The following is a 21,719-nucleotide window of genomic DNA, read 5'->3' as shown; positions in this document are numbered from 1 at the left end:
AGCTAAGGAGCCAGTTAGTCGTCATTCCACGGCGCGAAGTAGGTAAAGAAATGTAAGAATACAGTGGTGTGTTTGTGTCTGAGTTTTACACGACATTCGGGTAAGGGGTGGGCACCATCCTTTAGCCTCAGCAACAGCAAGTAAGCAACTCAGTTAGGCGTTGTGTTGGAGGAGGCGTTGGCGATGGCGACAGCCGGCCCACAGCTAAAATGATAGTAGCGCGCTGTTTTTTCCTATTTTTGTATAAATGAAACCTGAAAAGCGCAACACAAGAACAATACAGAGCTAGACGACATTGTTTCCCAGTGGCTTTTTAAATAAATGAAAAGTGAAAATGTTTTAATGCATTGAAATTAAAGAAAATTGTGAAAGATTTTAAGTTTCGGCAGCGACAAAAGATTTCCAGAAATTTCTTTCATTCATATTTTTATTCTCAACAGCGCTCTTTTCGCGCCACCACCATCATGTTGACTAAGCTAATATTTATTTTAGTCACTTTCTTCTTCTTCTTCGTCGTCTAACTTTTTTATGCTTTTTCTATGCAAAGTGTCTGCCGCAGCTCCTTTTTGTTTGTGTCGTCGATTAAATTTGTTAACAAACTTTGACATTTTTTGAAAGACTTTAATTTTTTTTTGGTGGCTAATTGAAATGAAAATTTCGGGGTTTTGCGTGATAACTGAGACTAGTCTAGTGGAACTCAAATTCGAATCTTGAGGCGCGCCTTCAACATTGGGAAAATATCGCATTACCATCTACACTAAAATCTTGCATAAGTAAACAGAAAGCGGAGTATTTCTCTACTCGGACAGGACATCCTGTAGTTGAGACAGTCGTACTCAGCAGTATTTCTTGAGCAGAATAAATAGTTTCTATGAAATTTCAAGTGACAGAGTCGCATATAACCAAATTGGAATATTTTCCCAGTTTTCATTCAAAGCTAGCAAATACCCGGCGTGCTTTGCTGCGATTTAAAAGTATTTTTGTAATACTTCATTTATTTTATCAATTCATAATTTCATACAATTTTCCAAACAGGTGGCAACCCTCCTTCCAAAAATGTTTTCGACAGTAAACCTCTTCACTTTGATACACATATTGCAATATTTAATTACTTTTACGAATTAAATTCATTTAAAATTTTCAAATATATGGCAACCTTCAACAAAAATATTTTCGGCTGTAAGCCTTCTTTAACCTCATTCTTTCCATAGCCATGTTGCAATATGTATTCACTTCATCTTATCAATTAAATTAAAGTGCAATTTTCAAACAGGTGGCAACTCTCTTATCTTTTTTTTACGTATAATACGTCTTACGTTTCGATATGGAGGCTATGCCTAAATGTTGTAATTGTAATTTTTAGAGCTTCACGAAAACGGTTATTGCACGAGAACTAGTGAAGCGATTTGAAAGAAGAATGTGGCGTTTCAAAGACAGAATTCCAGACCTATCGACAGATCTATTTCTGTAAGTACCCAATTCGGTGTCTGTCGTAGAAACAACGGTAAATATATGCTTTTTTCAGTATCAATTTTGAGCCTTTAAAGTGCTCTAGCAACTTCTAATTTGCAGATATAACTTCCATTTTCGGGATGAGGTTCTTTGAAACAGTAGAAATATTATCGTGTATAAATTTTATATAAATTCAACAAATATCGATAATTTTAAGGGAAAAAATTGTTGAAAAAATTAGCAAATTTTTTTTATTACCGAAATTCTCGAAAATCGAAGAAAAATATGAGGATGAGGATACCGATAATAGTAAAACAGTTAAAGATAGAGGAAGAAAGATTAAATTAAAGGTAATTATAGAGAAAAGGATATAGACAGAGGCTCAATCTGGGGACTATTTCAGGATTTTAGAGATTTTCGGAATTTTCGGGACTTATTGATATAATAATAGATATTTTATCGGTTTAGTTATTGATATTTTTTATCGATTATGTTATCGAAATTTTTATCGATATTGTTATTGATTTTGCTATCGATATTTTCGGAACTTATCGATATAAAGAACGATATTTTTTATCAATTTTGTTATGCGAGAAGAAAGCAATACTCATTTGGCAAAGATGATAAAGATCTGAATTCTGCAAATGAGGATATTGAAGGCTATCGAACGTCGGATGATATCCAAAACTCTATCTCTGCCTAATGCGCAAGAGTTTCTGCTGAGGTTATGTTGACTGAGATACATTACAACAAAGAAAGATCATTTTCCAAGGTACAACAAAAACTAAGTCAAAATTCAATACTGGAATGAATGCCACGACGTATCAGTATAAAGAACGAGGAGCTACGAGTGAACTAATATCTATTATATTGCAAAAAACATCGTTAAAGGCCATCGCAAAAGTCGTCGTTTCGTTGTGTATCTTCTAGCCATCTGGTTCATGGTATTAACGCCAACTTTATACTTATTATAATAAGATATAATATGGGGTGTCTTCTTATCATCATCGTTCACAGCCTTATCGCAATGCAATGTGGATAGCATAATTACCGGTTTATTTCTGTTTGGTACGTATAAGCACATAGTTACTCTTTCATGGACACCAAATACGGTAGAGTACTGCTCTCAGGCCCTCTTTGGAGCCCATTATGTTTTCTATGTAGGGCTTATTTTTTCGCAAAGTACCAACAAGAGTAAAATTCCATGAAAGCAAGTGCTTGGAAAGGGACATACATAGATGTTTGCGATAGCACATGTGCGTGTTAGGGGACTCCCATATTATTTTTGAAATTTTTCTTACTAAATTCTCTTAATTTAATCTATATTCACAAAAAAATGTCAGTCCGCAAAATGGATTTGTGAAGAATAGTAGCACAAATACTGTGTGGGTACCCGGGTACCCCGGGTGCTAGACAACGTAAGAAAATTTGGGTATTAACACAAGGGTTAAACATGTTTTTGAAACAAAGCTGTCTTTAGCCTCTTTCGTTTGATACCCATTTTAAAATTTTTCATTTAACATGTTAACCAAAATTTATTTTAACTTTTTGAACAGGTGGCAGCCCTGTTAAAAAATATTTAGGAAATAAATTGTTTTAAATTTTGTGCACAAGTGGCAGCAGCCTTTGGAGATGGTTTTGAAAGAAAACTCTTTCTCGTTTGATACCCATATTAAAATATTTCGTTTAAGATGTTAATTAAATTGATTTTTAAATTTTTAACAGGTGGCAGCCCTATATACATACATATATTCCTTTGACGCCCACAATGTTGTGATACTTTATTTAAATTATTATTTGTTCGTTTTTATCTTTTGAAAAAGTTGGCAACACTCTTCCCCAAAAATATGCTATATGTTCATCCAGCTTATAACCTATCTGTGTGCCAAATTGTATTCAAATAAATCTAGCTTTTTTCAGCGTGAAATAGCAACAAACACACTCACACACTCATTCACTTACAAACTTTCACATTTACATATAATAGCAGTAGGATTATTTAGTACTTAGTACTTATTACTATTAATACATTGCTATTAAAAATACATACTTCAAAATATTTATTCGTGAACAAAAAATCACCAAAGTTTCTGCGTTACTTTTAGTTTATTGCAGTTCTCTTAGCAGGATTTGATCCATATGGTTTTCGGACTACTAAAAAATGGCTTTGGAACTCACAAAAGTCTAATTCAGTCAATATTTTTAACTTTTCATTTCATTGCTTTTAACACAAATCTGCTCTTCTCTTCTATAAAAAAATATAAGCATATTTACATATATATTTTCATTTGTCTTCAGACAATGTCTCGCACGTATTTGCTTTACAATGCACTTGTTACAGTGTTGCGCACTCCTACTTATGTATGTAGATGCTTTTATTGTGTTAGTGCTATTTTTATTGCCACCACCACCACCACTACCACCACTGCTGATACACATTACCATATGCCAACAACCTCAAACATTTACTTTGCGTACATCAGCACATTTTTTTTTTACAAATTGAAAAAAAAGCAAGAAAAAGTCTAAACAAAAAACACCACCACACTTGTTTGCTGTCAGTCACTGTTAAAAATTGCCACGTACTATCCTGCATGCCACTACGCTCCGCTACAAACAAAACTTACATGCATGCGTGCGTGCGTGCGTGCGTGCGTCTACATAAATATGTGTTCATACACGGATAGGCAATCTCAAATTCAACACATGCGTCATGCACGACGATGAACTTGCAACATTTGCTTGCATCTGTTTGTATCCGTATGTTTGCTTTGTCGAGTTTGCTTCACTGAGATCGCACAACTTTCGTTCTTTAAATTCTACACTCGTGCCTCTCTCGGATTAGCATACTCTCACTTCTGTTTTATTTAACACTTTGCTTTTTATTTTTTCTCAAGTAATGTGTTAGTTTTTTATTTCTTTGTTAAATTCTGTATATATATTTTTTTTAACATTCTTCCGCTTTCTTAATCATTGCCACAACACGACACTTCTGCAGTCCAACAACAACTGAGCGCAGCAAGCAACCACTGATGCTGATGGACTCTGTGTTGCTTAAGCTGCCGGCTACTGGTGGCTGCTGCTGCTGCTGCTGCTGTTATTGCTTTGGCCCCAACACACAATGGCCGCTGCTACTTCTTTCACTGTTACGCACTCCTCTTCGTTCAACACTGCTTTTTGGTTTAACACTGCTGTTGCAGCGGCTATGGCAACTTCTGCTCTTGCGCCGGAAGTTCATCGATTCCATTTTGCGGTTGTCGTTGCCGGCTGGTACGCGTATTTTAGTTGGCTCTGTTGTCGCACTCTGCCGTCGGTTGCCGAAGTGGTACCGCACTAACTTCTTGCACTCTTTCGCCGCTGGTCTGCTCAATATTTGCAGACTTTCGCTTACCATTCTGTGCTTCTCTCTGTAACTGTTTATTGCTGCTTGGCTTATGTTTGGCTACCATTCACCTTTCTGGGTGGTAAATGCAGAGAGTAAAATTTCTCTGTTACTTGTGGCACCCAATGCATTTGTGTTGACGGTGTGCCGAATGCAAGAATGCTAACTAACGGTCAATGTAAACCCTTATGCAAAATAACTTAGCATAGCGCTGTTATCACCGTTTGAATGTTAGGTATACAGATTGCAGCTAACCAACCACTGTTTTGCCGGTTGGATATTGAACTTGCAAGGAAATTTTTTGTTTTTGTGAATATGTATCAGGAAGGTGCTTAACCGTAAAAATATATGCATCGATATTTTAATAGATGGGGAATCATGTCTTCAACTTTGTGTGTAAATAATGAGCCGATTATTATTACTTTTTTTTTAATTTACAATTAATATGCCGATGAAGAAGAAACATGCTTGGTTCCAAAGGACCCAAAATTTTTACTGACGGACATGGAAATTAATGCCTTGAAAAATTTATGTGCAATATTGGTACCAAACGAAAATGATTTGAAAAACTTTGATTACAAATTAGAAATTTTTTATCAGGGTTGCCACCTTATTTAAATAAATTTTGGTATGTAAAATATCGAAAAAGATATGTGTGACTATTAGTAGCACCTGGGAGTGTAAGACAATTTGATTTTAAATTAATTTTTTAAACAGGGTTGTCATTCAATAAATAATTGAAATAATTGGAGTTTTTTGGAATTTGGCAATGTAAAATATTAAAAAAATATTCATTATCGGTGTCAAATAAAATTTATTTGGAAAAACTTGATTCAAAAATATTATTTTTTTGGGCAGGGTTGCCACCTAACGAAGCAATTAATATCATTTAAATAAATATTGGTATGTAAATTATTGCAAAGATATGGTTTCAAACGATACGAACTTGAGAAGGATTGATTAAAAAAAATTTCGGGGTTACCACCAGACAGAGAAGCTCCAAATTTTCATGTGCGCAATATTAGAAAAAGGACAAAGTTAATTGAGTTTACAAAAATACAAAATGTTAAAATTGATTAGGGTTGCCAACTATAGAAGTAAACATATACAATTACTTCACAAAATTACGATATGTAAAATTTCGAAAAAGATATGCAATATTAATTTGTAACGAAAGCGGTTTTGGAGTGTTTATTAAAAAATAAGGTTACCATGCATGAAAGTACATAATTATAAATATTTGAAAAATTTTCGGTACGTAAAAAACATTAGTATAAATATGAAATACTGGCAACAAAAGAAAAATGGTTGCGGAAACTTAATAAAATAACAAACATTCTGATCAGGGTTGCCACCTATCGCCGTAATTAAAATTATTTGACTATAGCTATCGAAATTTACAGTATTGCCAATAAAATAGAGCCGCTTTGGAATGCACTGATCGAAAATATAGTCGAATAGAGTTGCCGCCATCGACGTGTATTTACATATAAGATATTCAATTAACTTAACTAGTTATGCTTAAGGTTTCAGAAAAAGCTATATTAAAGGGTTTGAAAAAAAAAATGTTTTTAGGTTTTGCAATCATTGAAAGAATTGAAATGAAAAAGTTTTTGTTCTGATTTTTCGAATATGGCGATAGAATTCGCTACATTATTTTGAGCAGAAAAAAACTGATTTTTTTTGTGGCTTTTATTATTTGGCGTACAAATTTTCGTTTTTCAAATGTTTTCGAGAGTTACCGAGATTTGTTTTAGGTGTTATCGGGATTCTTTGTATTTTGTTTTTCAAGATTTTTCGAAATTTTCTGAGTCTTTATCTGAAATTTTCAGTTTTAGGTGGCTCTATGCTGGATACTTTATATTTAATTTTGTGCGATACTTTTCGGATTTATTAAACTTTTTGCGTTTACAGCGGCACTTTTCGGGATTTTTTCGGTTAACTTCGGTTTTTTTTTGTACTTTGAGAAAATTTCAAGATTTTTCGGGGTTCGGGGTGACTTTTTGGAACTTTTTCTGCCTTTGTCTTTGTGTTTGTGTTTTATGCTTTCGGCTTGGTGTTAAAATTATATGTTTTTAAACTGATTCTTTTGGAACGTGCGGAAAGTTTCGTGCTTTTTCAGAACTATTCGGAACTTTTTCTGGACCAGTGGGGGTTTTGCAGTTTTTTTCGGGATCTTGCAGGACTTTTCGGACAAGAAAATAAAATGTAAAAGCTGCCACTTGGGCATGGTATTGAGATTTTTTCGGAATTGTTCATAATTTTTTAGAATTTTCCGGAATTTTTTCGGATCAGTGGGGCTTTTCGGAACTTTTTAGAAATTTTTCGGTATATTCAGGACTTTTCGGACAATAAAATAATAAGCTGCTAGTTAAGTTAAGTTATTCGGCAATTGGCGGGACTTTTTCATGACTTTTTTAGGACTAAAATAAATGACAAAACTTAGCTTAGTAGTAAAATGAAATGCTTCGCGAATCTTCGGTGTCTGTTTAATATTTTTTTTGGGACTATTTCGGATTTTTCCTAGTTTTTTGGGACTCTCTATTTGTTTGGAATTTTTCGGTGTGCCTCTGTTTTTTATAAATTTCAGGGCTTTTAGAGATGCTACTTGTTTTTTGGACTGAAAAATAAACTTCAACTATTTCCGGAATATTTCTGGTAAAAAAACAAACATAAAAACTTCGCTTTTATTTCACCTTGAATGAATGCAGAAAGAAAACAAAATTGTATGAATAAATACACATACATTAGGGTGCCTCACTAAAAATAGTTGTGGGTTTTCCACCAACATCATACATTTGAATATATTTCAATAATTCTGTCAAAATGTTTTTGAAATACGTTAATACTTACGTCAGCTGGACTGATGAAAATACTTCCAAAAATTTAATTATTTTGTTTTTGTTGCTCAAATTTTTAAACATTTTTATGCAGACCCTGTACACTTAAACTCTTCTAACACCTGAAGTGACGTTTTAGAGCAAATATTTTTAAAAACTAATTTTGTTTAAAAAAATTAGATTTTTGGAGGTATTTTCAAATCGATCAAACTCAGGTTAATCTTAATACTTTTCTGAAATATTTTGGTGGACGTCTTAAAATATAATAGATTTTATAATTGCGATGGAAAAATCGTACAGATTTTTTTTTGCACGAAGAGTGCTGCAGCCTAATATCTACATTTATTGTTTAAAGAGAAAAGGATTTTTTTGTTTGCCTTATTACAAATATTCACATTTCTAACACCCTCGCTTTGCAATACAAGTAAATACCGCACGTGTGCTGGTCACGTGGCAAGTAAAAAAAATAAAAGCAATTCACCCTCAAGAAAAAAAAAAATTAACTCAAATGCATAACCCCATAAATGCAAGTCCTTTTAAAAATAATTTGCTTATCCTTCGATAAAATTAGAATGATTTATGTTTCTGCTTTTTTGCAAGTTGGCGCATTCTGGCACACGTACTCACGCCCGGTTGCAAAAGATTCACATGTGTCCACATACATACATATATGTATGTAAGTGAAACCAGGCGCAATTATTTTTTTTATTTTCACCCAGTCTTTGTCTTCATCCTTTTTGCGCCTTAAAACTGTGCGAATACCAGCACTTGGCGTAGGCTGCGCTGCGCTTGACAGCCGCTGCTGCCATCAACCAAAATACCAATATACAGGAGCGGAGGAATTTTAATGGCTATAAAATTGCAAAAGCAATAAAAAAAAAAACGGGTGAAAAAGGACGACATCTTCCATTTCCTTCACCCGGAAGAAAAATATTTCAAAACACATTAAAAAAATCCTTTGATGCTATCAACGCAATTCAGGCAAATAAAGCAACAAATTTTAATATATGCTTGTAGATGTTTGCGTGTTGTACTCACATATATGTATGTATGTTTACATACATACAAATTTATAAATCAAAAAGCGCTGTTTGTGGCATTTGCAAAGGCTTGGCGACGCTCAACTTGTTGACCATAAAGCAAACGAATGCTTCTCCACGAAAGGGGGGGGAAACGTTTCGTAATGTCTTACGTTTATTTGTGAATTTAAAGCCGGTTGCTTGTCTTTAATCTGCACTTTGACTTTATGCCCTCGAATATTTTTATAGAGTATTTTGGATTTCTTCTGTTTTTGTTGGCTGTATTTGATGTCTGTGATGTCCTTTGACTTCTTACAGACTTTCAGCTTTGTATTAGGGTAAATAAAAGATTTCTTCGCATAGTAAAAGTACAAATATAAAGGCATTATATTATGATTACTATTTTCTTTAACATAAATCGAAGGGAACTTGTTAACTCGTATTTGCGCTTCTCTCCATAGCAGCAGCAGCTGCACCTAAAAGTATGCTCCATACTCCTGTAATTCATAGCTCTTTCATATTTTTTTTTCCTATTGAATTCTTTTGATCTCCTATTTTTCAATATCCCAACTTCAAGTTCTACTTTCTTTCTTCACTTTTTTCTTTGAGCAGCTTTTTTGCATCATGGTAGATAAAATTTTCTTTTACTTTACGCAAATAAAATAAATAAAAAAGTAAAAAATACTCGCGTTTTTGTTAGTCTCACCCTAGTAAATGGTTCGGTTTTCATTTTTATTTTTTTCATTCCTTTCTTTTGTTAAGAGCATATTCTGCAGCTTTGTATTTGTATTAACTTGCGAACATCTGTCGTGATTGTTACGCACTTTTATTTTTCTGATATACTTTTCGCCACTTACACAAATCTTAAGTTTATTCAATACGAGTATCTATTGATTTGAATTGTCAAGAGAATTTTTGTAGTTCATAAATACATATATGAAACTGGCGTGACTTTTATTGAGCTGATTGTAATTCACGTTTTTGTATACAGTCAGCGTCAAAAATATGAACACCCTGACATTTCTTTATCTTTATTTTGCATAACAAATTTTTCTTCTGTTTTTTAATAGAAATATAGTGCACGCACCAGCATAAACCAGCAGCATCAATTTTCCAATTGCATGTAGAACTCGGGAAAATTCAAGAAATATCAAAAAATTTTCAACTTTTATATTCCATTTCTTAGAAAATTATTTTGAATTTTGAAAATTATATTGAATTGAAAAAATTGATTCTGCTGGTTCTGAATGAATTATATTTTCATAAAAAAATAAAAGAATTGGTGAAAATGCTAGTAAAGAAAATCATCAAAACGTCAGGGTATTCATATTTTTGACGCTGACTGTATGTATGTATGTGTATATATATGGGTCAATTCATGCCAAATCATGGTTGGAATCGTCCGATACAATACACTGAAATTTTGAAGAAGGTGCTTTTGGTTTTTTTAAAATATGAATTTTGAACTTTGATTTTTTGTAAACTCTAAATAAAGTTATGTTTGGCAGTTTTAATTTAATTTACATTTTCTTTTAATTTAGAGTTTGTAAAAAAAAATGTTTTTTCAAATTTCAAAAGTTCATATTTTAAGATGTTTTAAATTTCAAAATTCTGCCTTTCTTATTTTCGAACTTTTTCTTAAGTCAATTTTATATATATATGTATCTCCAAATATCACCTTTAAAACAACACCAGCACAATTTTTGTAAATATATATTTTCCAAATAATAAAAAAATTACAAAATTTTTAATTTTCGAAAAAACTTTTACTTGATCCAGTAATAAATATCGTTATCGATACTGTTACCGGTAATTTTATTGTAATCGATACTTTTAAAGTCAACCATGTTGTTAACAAAATTTTTATCGATATAAACAAAGTAAATGCTACCGATAAAACTAATCGAAATAGCCATCGCCATCGTTGTGGTTTTGGTTTACTAATATATATCGATAATATATATGTAAGTGTCTAGGTTTCTTTATCGTAGTAATTGTCAGCGTAATTGTAATCGCAATTACAATTGCATATGTAATCGTAATCGTAGTCGTAATATTAACAGTAATCGAATTCCTAATTCGAATCGTAATCGTAGTCTTGAGCGTAATTATAATTGTAATTGTAATTGTATACGTAAGCGTAATCGTACATATTCTCGTCGTAAATGTAATTGAATTTGTAATAGTAAACGTAATCGTAATGTGAATCCTAATCGTAGTCATTATATTGTAACCCTAGTGATTACGATTACCACAATCATGGTCATAATCGTAATCATAATCGAAATCATAATCATAATCATAGTCATAATCATAATTATAATCATAATCATAGTCATAATAGTAATCAGAATCATAATCATAATAGTAATCAGAATCATAATCATAATCGTAATCAGAATCATAATCATGGTCATAAGCCTAATTATAATCATAATCATAGTCATAATCGTACTCAGAATCATAATCATAGTCATAATCGTACTCAGAATCATAATCATAATCGCATTCATAGTCATAAACAAAATCAGAATCATACTCATAGGCATAATCTTAATCATAATCATGCTCACCACACCGAAGTCAAAGTCATAGTCATAATCATAGTTCTAATCGTAATCGCAATCATAATACATATTAATCATAATCGTAGTCGTACTCGTAAAAGTTTTTTTTCCGGCAAGGGATACTAACAAGTATGTGAAAAGAATACAAAGAAATGAAGAACTAAATCATTAGTATTGAAAGGAAGAAATTTCTGAGAATGGTATGAAATTAAGTCCTCAGCAGTATAATTAGTAAGGTCCTTTATTTTATTTAAAAACATTACAAAATATATTTCCCCCATGCTCTTCTCATCAATTGCACAGTCAAAGGGGTAGGTGGAGGGTTAAATAAGCACACGTGCCGCTTCTACGCTGAACTGCAAATAAACAAGCGGAAAGCAAGCAGAAAAATACAAACAAGTAGGTGCTTGTATGTACTTTTACTTGCATAAGTGCTTACATGCATACACACTTAAATATATACATATACATATATAAATACATATGTATGTATGTATAAAAACCTGAAAACTTATTTGTCGTTCAAGTGTGTACGAGCATCCCGTTTGCTGCACTCAAGTAGCGCTGGCATTGTTTGTAGGCGTGTGTATTAGCACACTTGAGTGCCTCAATAAGCTGTTGCACACACACACACACCCATACATGGATAACACACACACACACACACACAGCTACATACACAATCGGGTGCTTTCACTTCATTTCAATTCCCAGCCTTGCGTTTTTCCGGACGTTTTTTTTCGTACGTACAAATATCGTGTTTGAGTGGTAGTACATTTTGAGTACACTAACACCAGCACACTACGGAAAAAACATGTGACTATGGTATTACACAGAGAAGAAGAAGAAAAAAAAAACAGGAAAGCACCAAAAGCAATGTAGTATGTTGCAGTAACAAGCTGCATTGCACACTCAGTATTAGAGATTACACGCACGTGTTGTTGCTGCTATTATTGTTGCTAATGCAGTAACAGTTGGCTTAACGAATTTTTGGCAGCATGCGCATTTCGTTCCAAATTTGCTGCAGCAACATTGTTGCAATTTCACCACAACTACGCGCACACCTATGTACATATACACATTTGAAATGATATTTACTAAAGTGCCTCGCCCCACCAACAACGAAAAAAAAACACACAGACAGCAGTTCTTTTTCTCAAAGCAAGTCATAAAACGTGGACTCTTTTTACAAGTTTTTTTACTCTCCACCAACATACATATGTACACTCACAGTCATTTGATTAGCAGACCCTTTTGTTCCTCGGTATGTACAGTTGTCCTTTTGTTTGTTTAATATTCATAAATTTTTTATAAATATGCAGCATAAATATTATACGCGTAAATCTGATTTAAAAATTTTATAAAAATTTAAAAAATATGTCAACAAAATTTTTATGGAAGAAAATGCAAGACTCTGAGAAATTCGGACGTCACCAAAAATTAGCTTTTTGTATAAACATTTTCCGAAAAATTCCGAAGGAATAACGAAGACTTTCCAAATATTCCGAAAAGTCATACAAAAATCCTAAAAAGTCTCGAACAAATTTCAAAAGTACTCGAAAAGTGTGGAAAAAATTTCGCAAGCCTGTAAGTCCTTTAACTTTTAATTGGACAGAAAATCTAACGGTAATTATTTTTCAGCCATTAAATAAAGACCTTAAGTACATTTTTTCTACAGACCGTTGCCAAAACATAACAATAACATTCCGAAAAATACCGAAAATATCCCAAAAATTCACGTAAAATCACGAAAATCTTAAAAAAAGCACTATTTACCTACAGGAAAGCTTCCGGAATTACGTTTAATTTTTCAGGAATTCGTAAAATGACTTAAATGTACTTTTTGATCAGAATGTGCAGACAACTACCGAAAAACGTCGCAAATTAATCTTAAAAGTTCGCGAAAAATGCCAAAAAGCTTCGAAAAAGTTTGGAAAATCCTGCAGAGCAAAGTATGTCAGAACTTTTTTGGACACAGCTAATTTTTGGTTTTTATTTTTCACGCATTTACTAAACGATTCAAATACACTTTTGCAACAGAAAATTCCGGAAAAGTCGGAAAAAATCACAGAAATTTTCGAAAAGTCTCTAAAAATATCAAAAACAAAGAAGGCAAATCTTTTATTTTTTTTGGCAAAAAAAAGCAGCACTTTTTTTGGTTTTGGTGTTGGTGAGGCATCCTAATATCCATACAAATATGTATGTATAACTACTGCATAGTAACCGCCGGACAAACACAAACATAGGACACAGCTGTTGCTGCAACTTTGTAAGTTGCAACAATAAAGCCAAAGAAATGGAAAAACCTGAAAGGATCATTTGAGAAGTGTTTGTTTGTCTGCAGTTGTTTGTTACAATTGTGGTTGCTTGTGGGCACGCAAACACACACACACACACACACACACACACACATATATACTCAAAAAACATGCACAGGCTCATATAGTGCAAGCATAGTGCAGATTTTCATGTGAGCAATTTGAGAAGATGTAGCTGAAATTTTGCACATGGCAAGTGACTTATGCAGAGGCTTAACGTTCTTGAAAAATCACACAAATGCATTTAGATGTGAAGTAGAAAACTCTGATTTTATTTTGTGGATTTTAGCAGATAAGTAATACAGTAGGTTTCGTTTGCTTGTAAACAAGCTGAGGATTTATTGCTTATGTATGTGCGCGCGTATGCATATATGCCGATGAAAGCAACACATTTTCAAATTCGGTTTTTAAGTTACTGCTAAAAACCAAATGGGATTAGAAGAGACTAAATTGCTTATTTGTTTTGGTGTTTTTTTTTTTGTAATGAACTGACGAAAGGTCGGCATTTAGTAAAGTGCCTAAAACCGTATGATGCCACTTTTACTTAACGTTGATAAGTTATGAGGAAGATACATACATATATTACATATGAGATTCACATGAACTGATCGGCTTTGAGCTCAGGGTAGGTGCATTGAAATCGATTCGATTCGTACAGAGTAGTGCAGTGGAAATGTTGTCAAATTAACTTCCAAATCAAAGACTGATATCAACATATCACCTGTTCAGAAAGCGAATTGCTCAGATCTCATCGCAAAGTACTATTTATGACATTCTGCACTAGTTTGAGGGAAGGGGAAACACGCCTTTTTGTTATCCTGGTAAAACTCCTTTTTTGTCGAAAGATCAAGTTACGCGAATTCCTTGAAATTTGATAGCATGACGAAACTCAGTTAGGAATGATAGTGACATCTGCACATCTCTACACATTAGTGTGGTCCTGAAAAAATATTAACATCTAAATTTTGTATGGGGGCAGCCCTTTATTTTATTCTTACTTAGAAATAAAGACATCCTCGAATATTTAAAACTTTTAAAACATGTTTTAGGGTTTGAAAATTTTGTTGTTTTTTTTGCAATCACAAAAATTCGACAAAATTTTTACTTGAAATCTGATGAATTTTACATATTTTTGGAATTCATTTTTATAAATTCATAAACTTCCTCAGTTATTGCTGGTCAAAGGAGGATTTTCTTAGAATTTTTGCGATTTAAAAAAAAATATTTGTTTTTTCAAACAATAGCAGCGGCCTATACAATTTCTGTAAACCATAAAAATTCGACAAAATTTTTACTTGAAATCTGATGAACTCTACATATTTTTTGAATTTATTTTTTATAAATTTTTTAAACTTTTTCCAGGATCTGCGTTTCTTGTATTTTTGGATAACAAAAGAAAGGGTGCCCAATTATCTTGATATTTTAAGGACCACCCTAATGTATATGGGGTATTCTTCGTCAACTGAAATCTCCCTCTCTCGAAAATTGGTTCAGTTAAAAAAAGAAATCGGTTAAAGGGTTTGAATTTAGGAAACAATATTTACTTCTAAATTAATATGTGGCGTTCTTTGAAATCCAATATGGCGGCCAAAAATTTAAAATATTATTGTATGACATGAAATTTGTTACTCAGGGGTTCTTGGGGTTGCTGATTATGACAATAAAAATAAATTTTTAAAATTCAAATAGCCAGATCCAATATGGCAAATTCAACAAATTTAAAAAATTAATGCCGTCGTTTTGTATTTGCTATTTTGAATTAAAGAAATACATAAGGGGCCCCCCGTTGACAAAGAATGCCTCATGTGTAGAAGATTTATAAGCTTTGTGTCGCACAAAAATCGTTTTCTCTCTTGAAATATCACAATTCGATTCTAACTAATTTTCTGATATTTTAAAAACTATAATCAATCTCTTTATTCGTTTGCACAAAGAAATTTGCTATGCAGATATCGACATTGAGTTATGCCTTTGAATTGCAAAATTGCTCGTTTTGCATTTTTTTTTTATTGCATTACATTTGCAAATATTTCACATTTCATATCACAAAGCAATCAAAAATTTAATAACTACCAGAGACAAATGTGTGTTTGCATTCCTCAAAACATTGCTGTGACATATCCACATGCATAGCAATAACAACAATGCCGCTGTCTGTACGGATATTTCAGTGCGAAAGTATGTCACAAAGTACGAAATGTAAAGCCAATTTCTTTACAGGGATATATGTGTGTATGTATGTGTGTATGCGAACACACATAACGAACAATTGTGAAAACCTTGACTGTTAACCACAAAAACTCTTTTCCAAGCAATTAAATCAACCCTTTGCCCAAGCACTTAATGCCAGAAACATTTGTATACACACGTGCATGTGTAAACATCAGCATACATACACACGCACAAATGTACTGCAATAATGAAATTGCATGACTGCGGACATACATACACGCATACAATACAGAAAACAGACGCTTTCCTTCAACCCATCAAATATGTACTCATACAGCTGCTGTTGCCCAATCCCAATGCAGTCGCATCAAACGGAGGTTGCGTATACGCCCCGTTGGCTGTGCTTTTGCTCCAGCAAGGCCAATAAGAAAAGAAACGAAAATATTCAAATATATATGTACTCAAAGGTCCGGCGACGTTCAATTGCAGAATAATCTTTACAGAAAATGATGGAATGCTAAAATGAAAATTGTTAGAAAGGGAAGTCATACAAATATATACCAGTAAATATACATATATGTAGGTATGCAGGTATTTAGCAGCAAACGCATGGAGCAAAAAGTGAGTGAATGGTGAAAAAGTTGATTTACAACTTTTATATATAAAGTTTGAATTCATTAAAAAAATATTCAATGCGGTTTAAAAGGCAGGAACTCCAAACTGGAATAGAAAACAAACGACACAACTATCACCGGATGTGACGAATGAAATGATGAAGCAAATTATTAAATTTTGTTTTAATTGCGGAAGATGAGGCCATTCTGCAGGCGATTGCAATGCCAATGTGCCAACAGGGACTACAATACGGGAGGATGCAAACTAAAAGCTGCAGAAGATTAATCCGTCTCAAAGTGTAAGCAAATGTAAATAAAAAAAAAAACGAGCCGGCGCTGGTAAAGGTATCAGGAACGCTCTATGAAGAACTAGGTAACGACTTACTAACGTAAAAAAAACAGCCTAAGTGTGCTGCCCTCGTACATTGAACGTAGGCTGCCACACGCAAGAATACGGTTATGATGAACAATACAGCAGTGAACGGGTGTTCTTAGAGAATAGTCTAAAGATTCCACCACAAAGTCAGAAGCAGTTATACGGGCGAATATTGTTGGAGATTTTGGAAAAAACAAATCCTGGGTCACCGGCAGCAGCATAAGATTTTACAGTGGTCGTTCTTATTGAACAAATTATTTCCGCATTTTCATTTGATTCGTATATTCGTTCTTGAACATGAAGCCGAATATGAAACCAAATACGAAGATCAACCGAGGATAAATTCGAAGACCATTACAACGACCAAGATGAGCTCGAATACGAAGACGGATACGAAAACGAGCAGGAAGACGAATAAGAATACGTAAAGGAATGCAAGGACGACTAGGAAGACGATTGATTACAAATACCACAATTACGAAGAATACACGAAAACCAATATAAAAACGAAGACAAAACAAGGGAAGAAAACGAATACCTATATGAAAGCGAACACAAATACGAACATGAATATGAAAACGAATACGAAGGGGAATACGAAGTCGCGTATAAAACGAGTAAGTATACCAACCGAAGACGAATAGGAAGACGAACTCGGAGGCGAATTCGAATGCGAGGACGGAAATAAAAACGAATACTCAAACGATTACGAAGAGGTACACGAAGGAAAGGACGAATACGAAGATGATTGCAACGGCCAAGACGATTGCGAAGACCAAGACAAATAAGGAGACGAAAACGAAGGCGTCGACGAAGATAAATACAAAAAAAAAAGAATACGATGACGCATGCGAAGTCTAATACGACGGCGAAAATGCACTCGATACGAAGACGAATATGAAGGTAAAGGCTAAAATGAACACCTATATGAAGAAAGCGACTACAGCGAAAACGAAAAAAAACTTTGTGATATTTAAAATAACAAGAAAAGCCGCCGATTTTCGCAGAATATATAGCCTGACCAAGAGCTGGAAATCCCCAAGTGACACCAAAATCAGTCACAAACATATCAATTTTCGCTTCTGAAGCTTTTAAAAGCTTTCTAAAGATTTTATATACTCTTAAAAACGAAAGCCCAAGCCGACTATCTCTTCTTGTTAACATTCAATAATTTAGGATTATTGCATACTTTTAGGTGAAACATTCAGTCACCAAAGCAGAGATGGGCAGCACTGTCAAAGCATTTTTGTTGTATGTGTGTACACGCGAATATGCCCGCCGGGCGGACGCTGCCCTATCCGTCACTAAAGTTAGCTTATCCTTTGTAGTGACAATAAGTATTTCAAGCAGACGCAACAAATCAATAGCGCCGAAAAAAACAAAATTAAATAGTAGGAACGTACTTGAACTGAAAAAAGGAACCAACAGCAACAAGTATGCATGCAGCGACGGCCAGACAGTGACAATATTTTTATTGAAAACATTTTTATACATACATATGTATGTATGTATTTAGTTTGCATTGCAATATTGAGCCGGCAGCATATTCAAACATAAATATGTACATATACGAATATATACAGTTGTCCACAAAATAATAGGAGTGCGATATTTTGACCAGTTTTGGCTATTTGTCTTTTGTTTATTTAATGTTTATTGTTTTTTTATAAAAGCCTAGCTGGCTATACAACAAACACCATATAAATTCAGATTTTAAACTTTGTATAAAAATTATAAAAATTTTGCAATTTTTCACCCAAATTTCAAACTTTTTAATCAGAATCTTTAGAAAAAATTCTGGTATGCAGTTTTGTAGCACATTCAATTCTAGTCTGAAGAAGTGCAAGTTTCAAGCGGCTAAAAAATTCCGTTGATTTTTGAGAATTTTTTTGGTTAAAGGTGTTTCACGTTTTTTCCATACAAAGTATGTCGACAATTTTCTTTTATATGGAGGACACTGCCAGCAAAAAAATTGCCAAAAATCAACGGAATTTTTTAGCCGCTTGAAACTTGCACTTCTTCAGACTAGAATTGAATGTGCTACAAAACTGCATACCAGAATTTTTTCTAAAGATTCTGATTAAAAAGTTTGAAATTTGGGTGAAAAATTGCAAAATTTTTATAATTTTTATACAAAGTTTAAAATCTGAATTTATATGGTGTTTGTTGTATATCCAGCTAGGCTTTTATAAAAAAACAATAAACATTAAATAAACAAAAGACAAATAGCCAAAACTGGTCAAAATATCGCACTCCTATTATTTTGTAGACAACTGTATATGTATGTACATGCAACATGACCGCGCGTGACAAACTAAGAATAAAAATATTTACTTTAGTAAAATGAAAATGTCAGCTCGACTTACGCGCGCTGTCAAGTGCATGCACATATATTTATACCAACAAAAAATTTTGTATGCATCGTTTTTTTTTATAAACACACACATATGTACGTACCTACATACTTAAGTATGTAGAAAAAGCGGAAATAATTGAGGAAGTAGTTGTATCAATGGCAAACTTTTGTGTTGATATTTACACATGTATGTATATATGTGCGCGCGCTTGAAAAACGTAACGGATACGTTTCGTAAACATTCAAGCAACGGAGCTTATACAATTTTCTACTTAACTTCCGTCGAAGGAGAGCCAACGACTGCAGGCTGGCAATTGTATGTACATATATATACAGGTTATGTTTGCGTGTGTGTGATTGTGAAAATATACCGAAGCATTGCACTGACATATAGTATACATATGTTTGTATGTATTTATTATTTGCAGCTAGCAGACATTGAAAAGTGGCAAATTGNAAAAAAAAAAAAAAAAAAAAAAAAAAAAAAAAAAAAAAAAAAAAAAAAAAATAAAAGCAACCAAACTGTTTGCAAGAAGCGTGGAAATACTTACAACAAATACTATTGTTGAAAAGTTAAAGCAAAACGACTGCAGCGAAATATATAAAATTATTTGTCTGCAAAGTGGAAATAAAAATGTATTTTTCTTTTATCATTTTGCACGCAGTGAAATTCTTACGCCTGCGGGGCTGCAAACTCGTAAAGTTGAGTTAGCTGTAGTTGCTTATATTTTTTACCGAACTATTTTCACTTTATTATTCTTTTGCCGCTGTTAACTGCTGAGGTTTTTATATTATGCGCTTACGCTTTTGTTTTCTCCAACACTTACTTACTCTTTACAGCTTACTTTTTGTTTTGTTTTATAATTCTTTTATTCTTGTTTTAAAGCTTACCTTTATTCGTTTGCAAACGCATTTTCCTCCAAACATTTTTATATCCAATTTGCTTTGGATTATATTTTTGTTTTGTTATCATTAAAGTTACTATTTCTAAAGAGCACACTTTAGGAAAGCACAGCAAAAATCATCCTCAATAATAATTCCATCATTATGTACAACTCAAAGCTGTTTGCTGCAGCAGCTTCGAAGTAGGCCACATTGAAGAATATTTAAGACATCTCCAGTAGTGTTGAGTGAAAAAATTTCTTGAAATCTTGTCAACCTTTCTGCATTAGTGAGGACAAATAAATACATTCCATGGACGAAAGACTAATGACATATATACACATGAATAAGCATTATAAGGATACCTATTAAAACTATGTGTTCACTATGTTGGAATTGTTAAATGACATTTTAAGGCACAAATATTTTTGGGAAATTGTGATCATGAATATTAAAATTTATAATATGTACTCCCACAGAAAAAGATGATTTGAAAAACCTTTGGCCGATAGGAAACACCGGAAATAAGTTAAGGCGTAGTGAGTATTTCAGCGTACATTTCGTGTTAAAGCCGTAATTTATTTTAAGGCTCCGTAACAATAAAAATCATAGTTTAACCATTAAAATTTTCTTAGTTTTCTATTTCTATTAATTTTATCATATTTAACCGTTATTTTTTGACGTTTTTTTTTTGGTCAAGAATAATCGTAATTTTTGGATTTAAATTTTTTCGATACAATTTTGATCGTTATTAATCGACTTCCAAAAAAGGGGGAGGTGATCAGTTCTATTGATACTAGTATACTAATCTGGTTTAGTTCCCATCATGGGATTATGAAATATATATATATATATATTTTTTTTTTATGTGAGAATTGAAGTCGGTTTTGTTTTTTTGCTTAAAAATGACTTGTTTTTTAATTTTATTTTTTTTTCGATCCTATTATAACAGTTCAGTTGTCGCTGCGCCTGGGTTCAACCCCTGGTAAAATCAACATCGAAAAAGAAAATAGAAAAAAGGTTTTTTCTTAACAGCGGTCGTCCCTCGGCAGGCAATGGCAAACCTCCGAGTGTATTTCTGCCATGAAAAACAGCTTCTCATAAAAATACAATCGCCGCACAGTGCCGCGACTCCATACAAATGATGGACAAAAATAGAAGAAGTGGTCAGAATTGGCTGAAACTTCACTTCTAGAAGTATTATGCCTCTCTAATTTCAAAAATGAAATCGGTTTTTCTGTACCGGTTACTCATTTCGAGATTTCTTGCATTTTTATATGAAAATAGTCATTGTGGACATGTGTTGATATAAGTGAAAGGAGGCATCAGAATGGGCTGAAACTTTACACCTGAAAGGACTATATCACCGCAATTTAAGAAAAAAAAAACGTTTTTCAGCATCTGTTACCATTTAATTAAAAAAATTTTTTTTTTACAATTTTATAAAAAGGTAAAATAACTCATAATCATCGTAGACATATGTTTATAAAAACCGAAATAGTATTCAGAACTTGTTGAAACTTTACACCTAAAAGGTCTAAGCCATGCTTATTTCAAAAATGAAATCGATTTTTCGGTACCGGGTACCCATTAAAAAAAAAAGATTTTTTTTTTACATTACTATATGAAAGACAAATGAGGCATAATCATTGCTGATTGTGGTGTTTACGAAAACCGGAAGGAGTCGTCAGAATTTATTGAAACTTTACATCTGAAGTGTCTATATTACTCTAATTTTAAG

The 21,719-nt window shown here is 33.1% G+C and overlaps 2 protein-coding genes across 6 annotated transcripts in view; one reads left to right on the top strand and one right to left on the bottom strand.

Annotated features, from left to right (window-relative positions):
• LOC108361881 (uncharacterized) overlaps positions 1-4,462 on the bottom strand; it is a 35,663-nt gene extending 31,201 nt beyond the window's left edge. For all 5 annotated transcript variants that reach the window (XM_017614648.1, XM_017614651.1, XM_017614652.1 and 2 more), the window contains exons 1-2: positions 4,175-4,462; positions 3,876-3,877 (exon numbers count right to left, since the gene is read on the bottom strand). The gene's annotated coding sequence lies outside the window, so the exon portion shown is untranslated. The remainder of the gene's footprint in view (positions 1-3,875; positions 3,878-4,174) is intronic.
• LOC108361890 (bromodomain-containing protein DDB_G0280777-like) overlaps positions 1-21,719 on the top strand; it is a 44,680-nt gene that overhangs the window by 14,144 nt on the left and 8,817 nt on the right. Inside the window, exon 3 of the mRNA XM_017614665.1 lies at positions 10,933-11,354. Coding sequence (XP_017470154.1) covers positions 10,933-11,354 — 422 coding nt within the window. The remainder of the gene's footprint in view (positions 1-10,932; positions 11,355-21,719) is intronic.

The sequence above is a fragment of the Rhagoletis zephyria genome, unplaced genomic scaffold (genome assembly GCF_001687245.7).
Source record: "Rhagoletis zephyria isolate East Lansing unplaced genomic scaffold, Rhagoletis_zephyria_1.1 Rzeph_scaffold_00875, whole genome shotgun sequence".
Classification (NCBI taxonomy): Eukaryota; Metazoa; Arthropoda; class Insecta; order Diptera; family Tephritidae; genus Rhagoletis; species Rhagoletis zephyria.
Note: the sequence above shows the minus strand (reverse complement) of the source record. Positions and strands in the feature narration are given on the sequence as shown.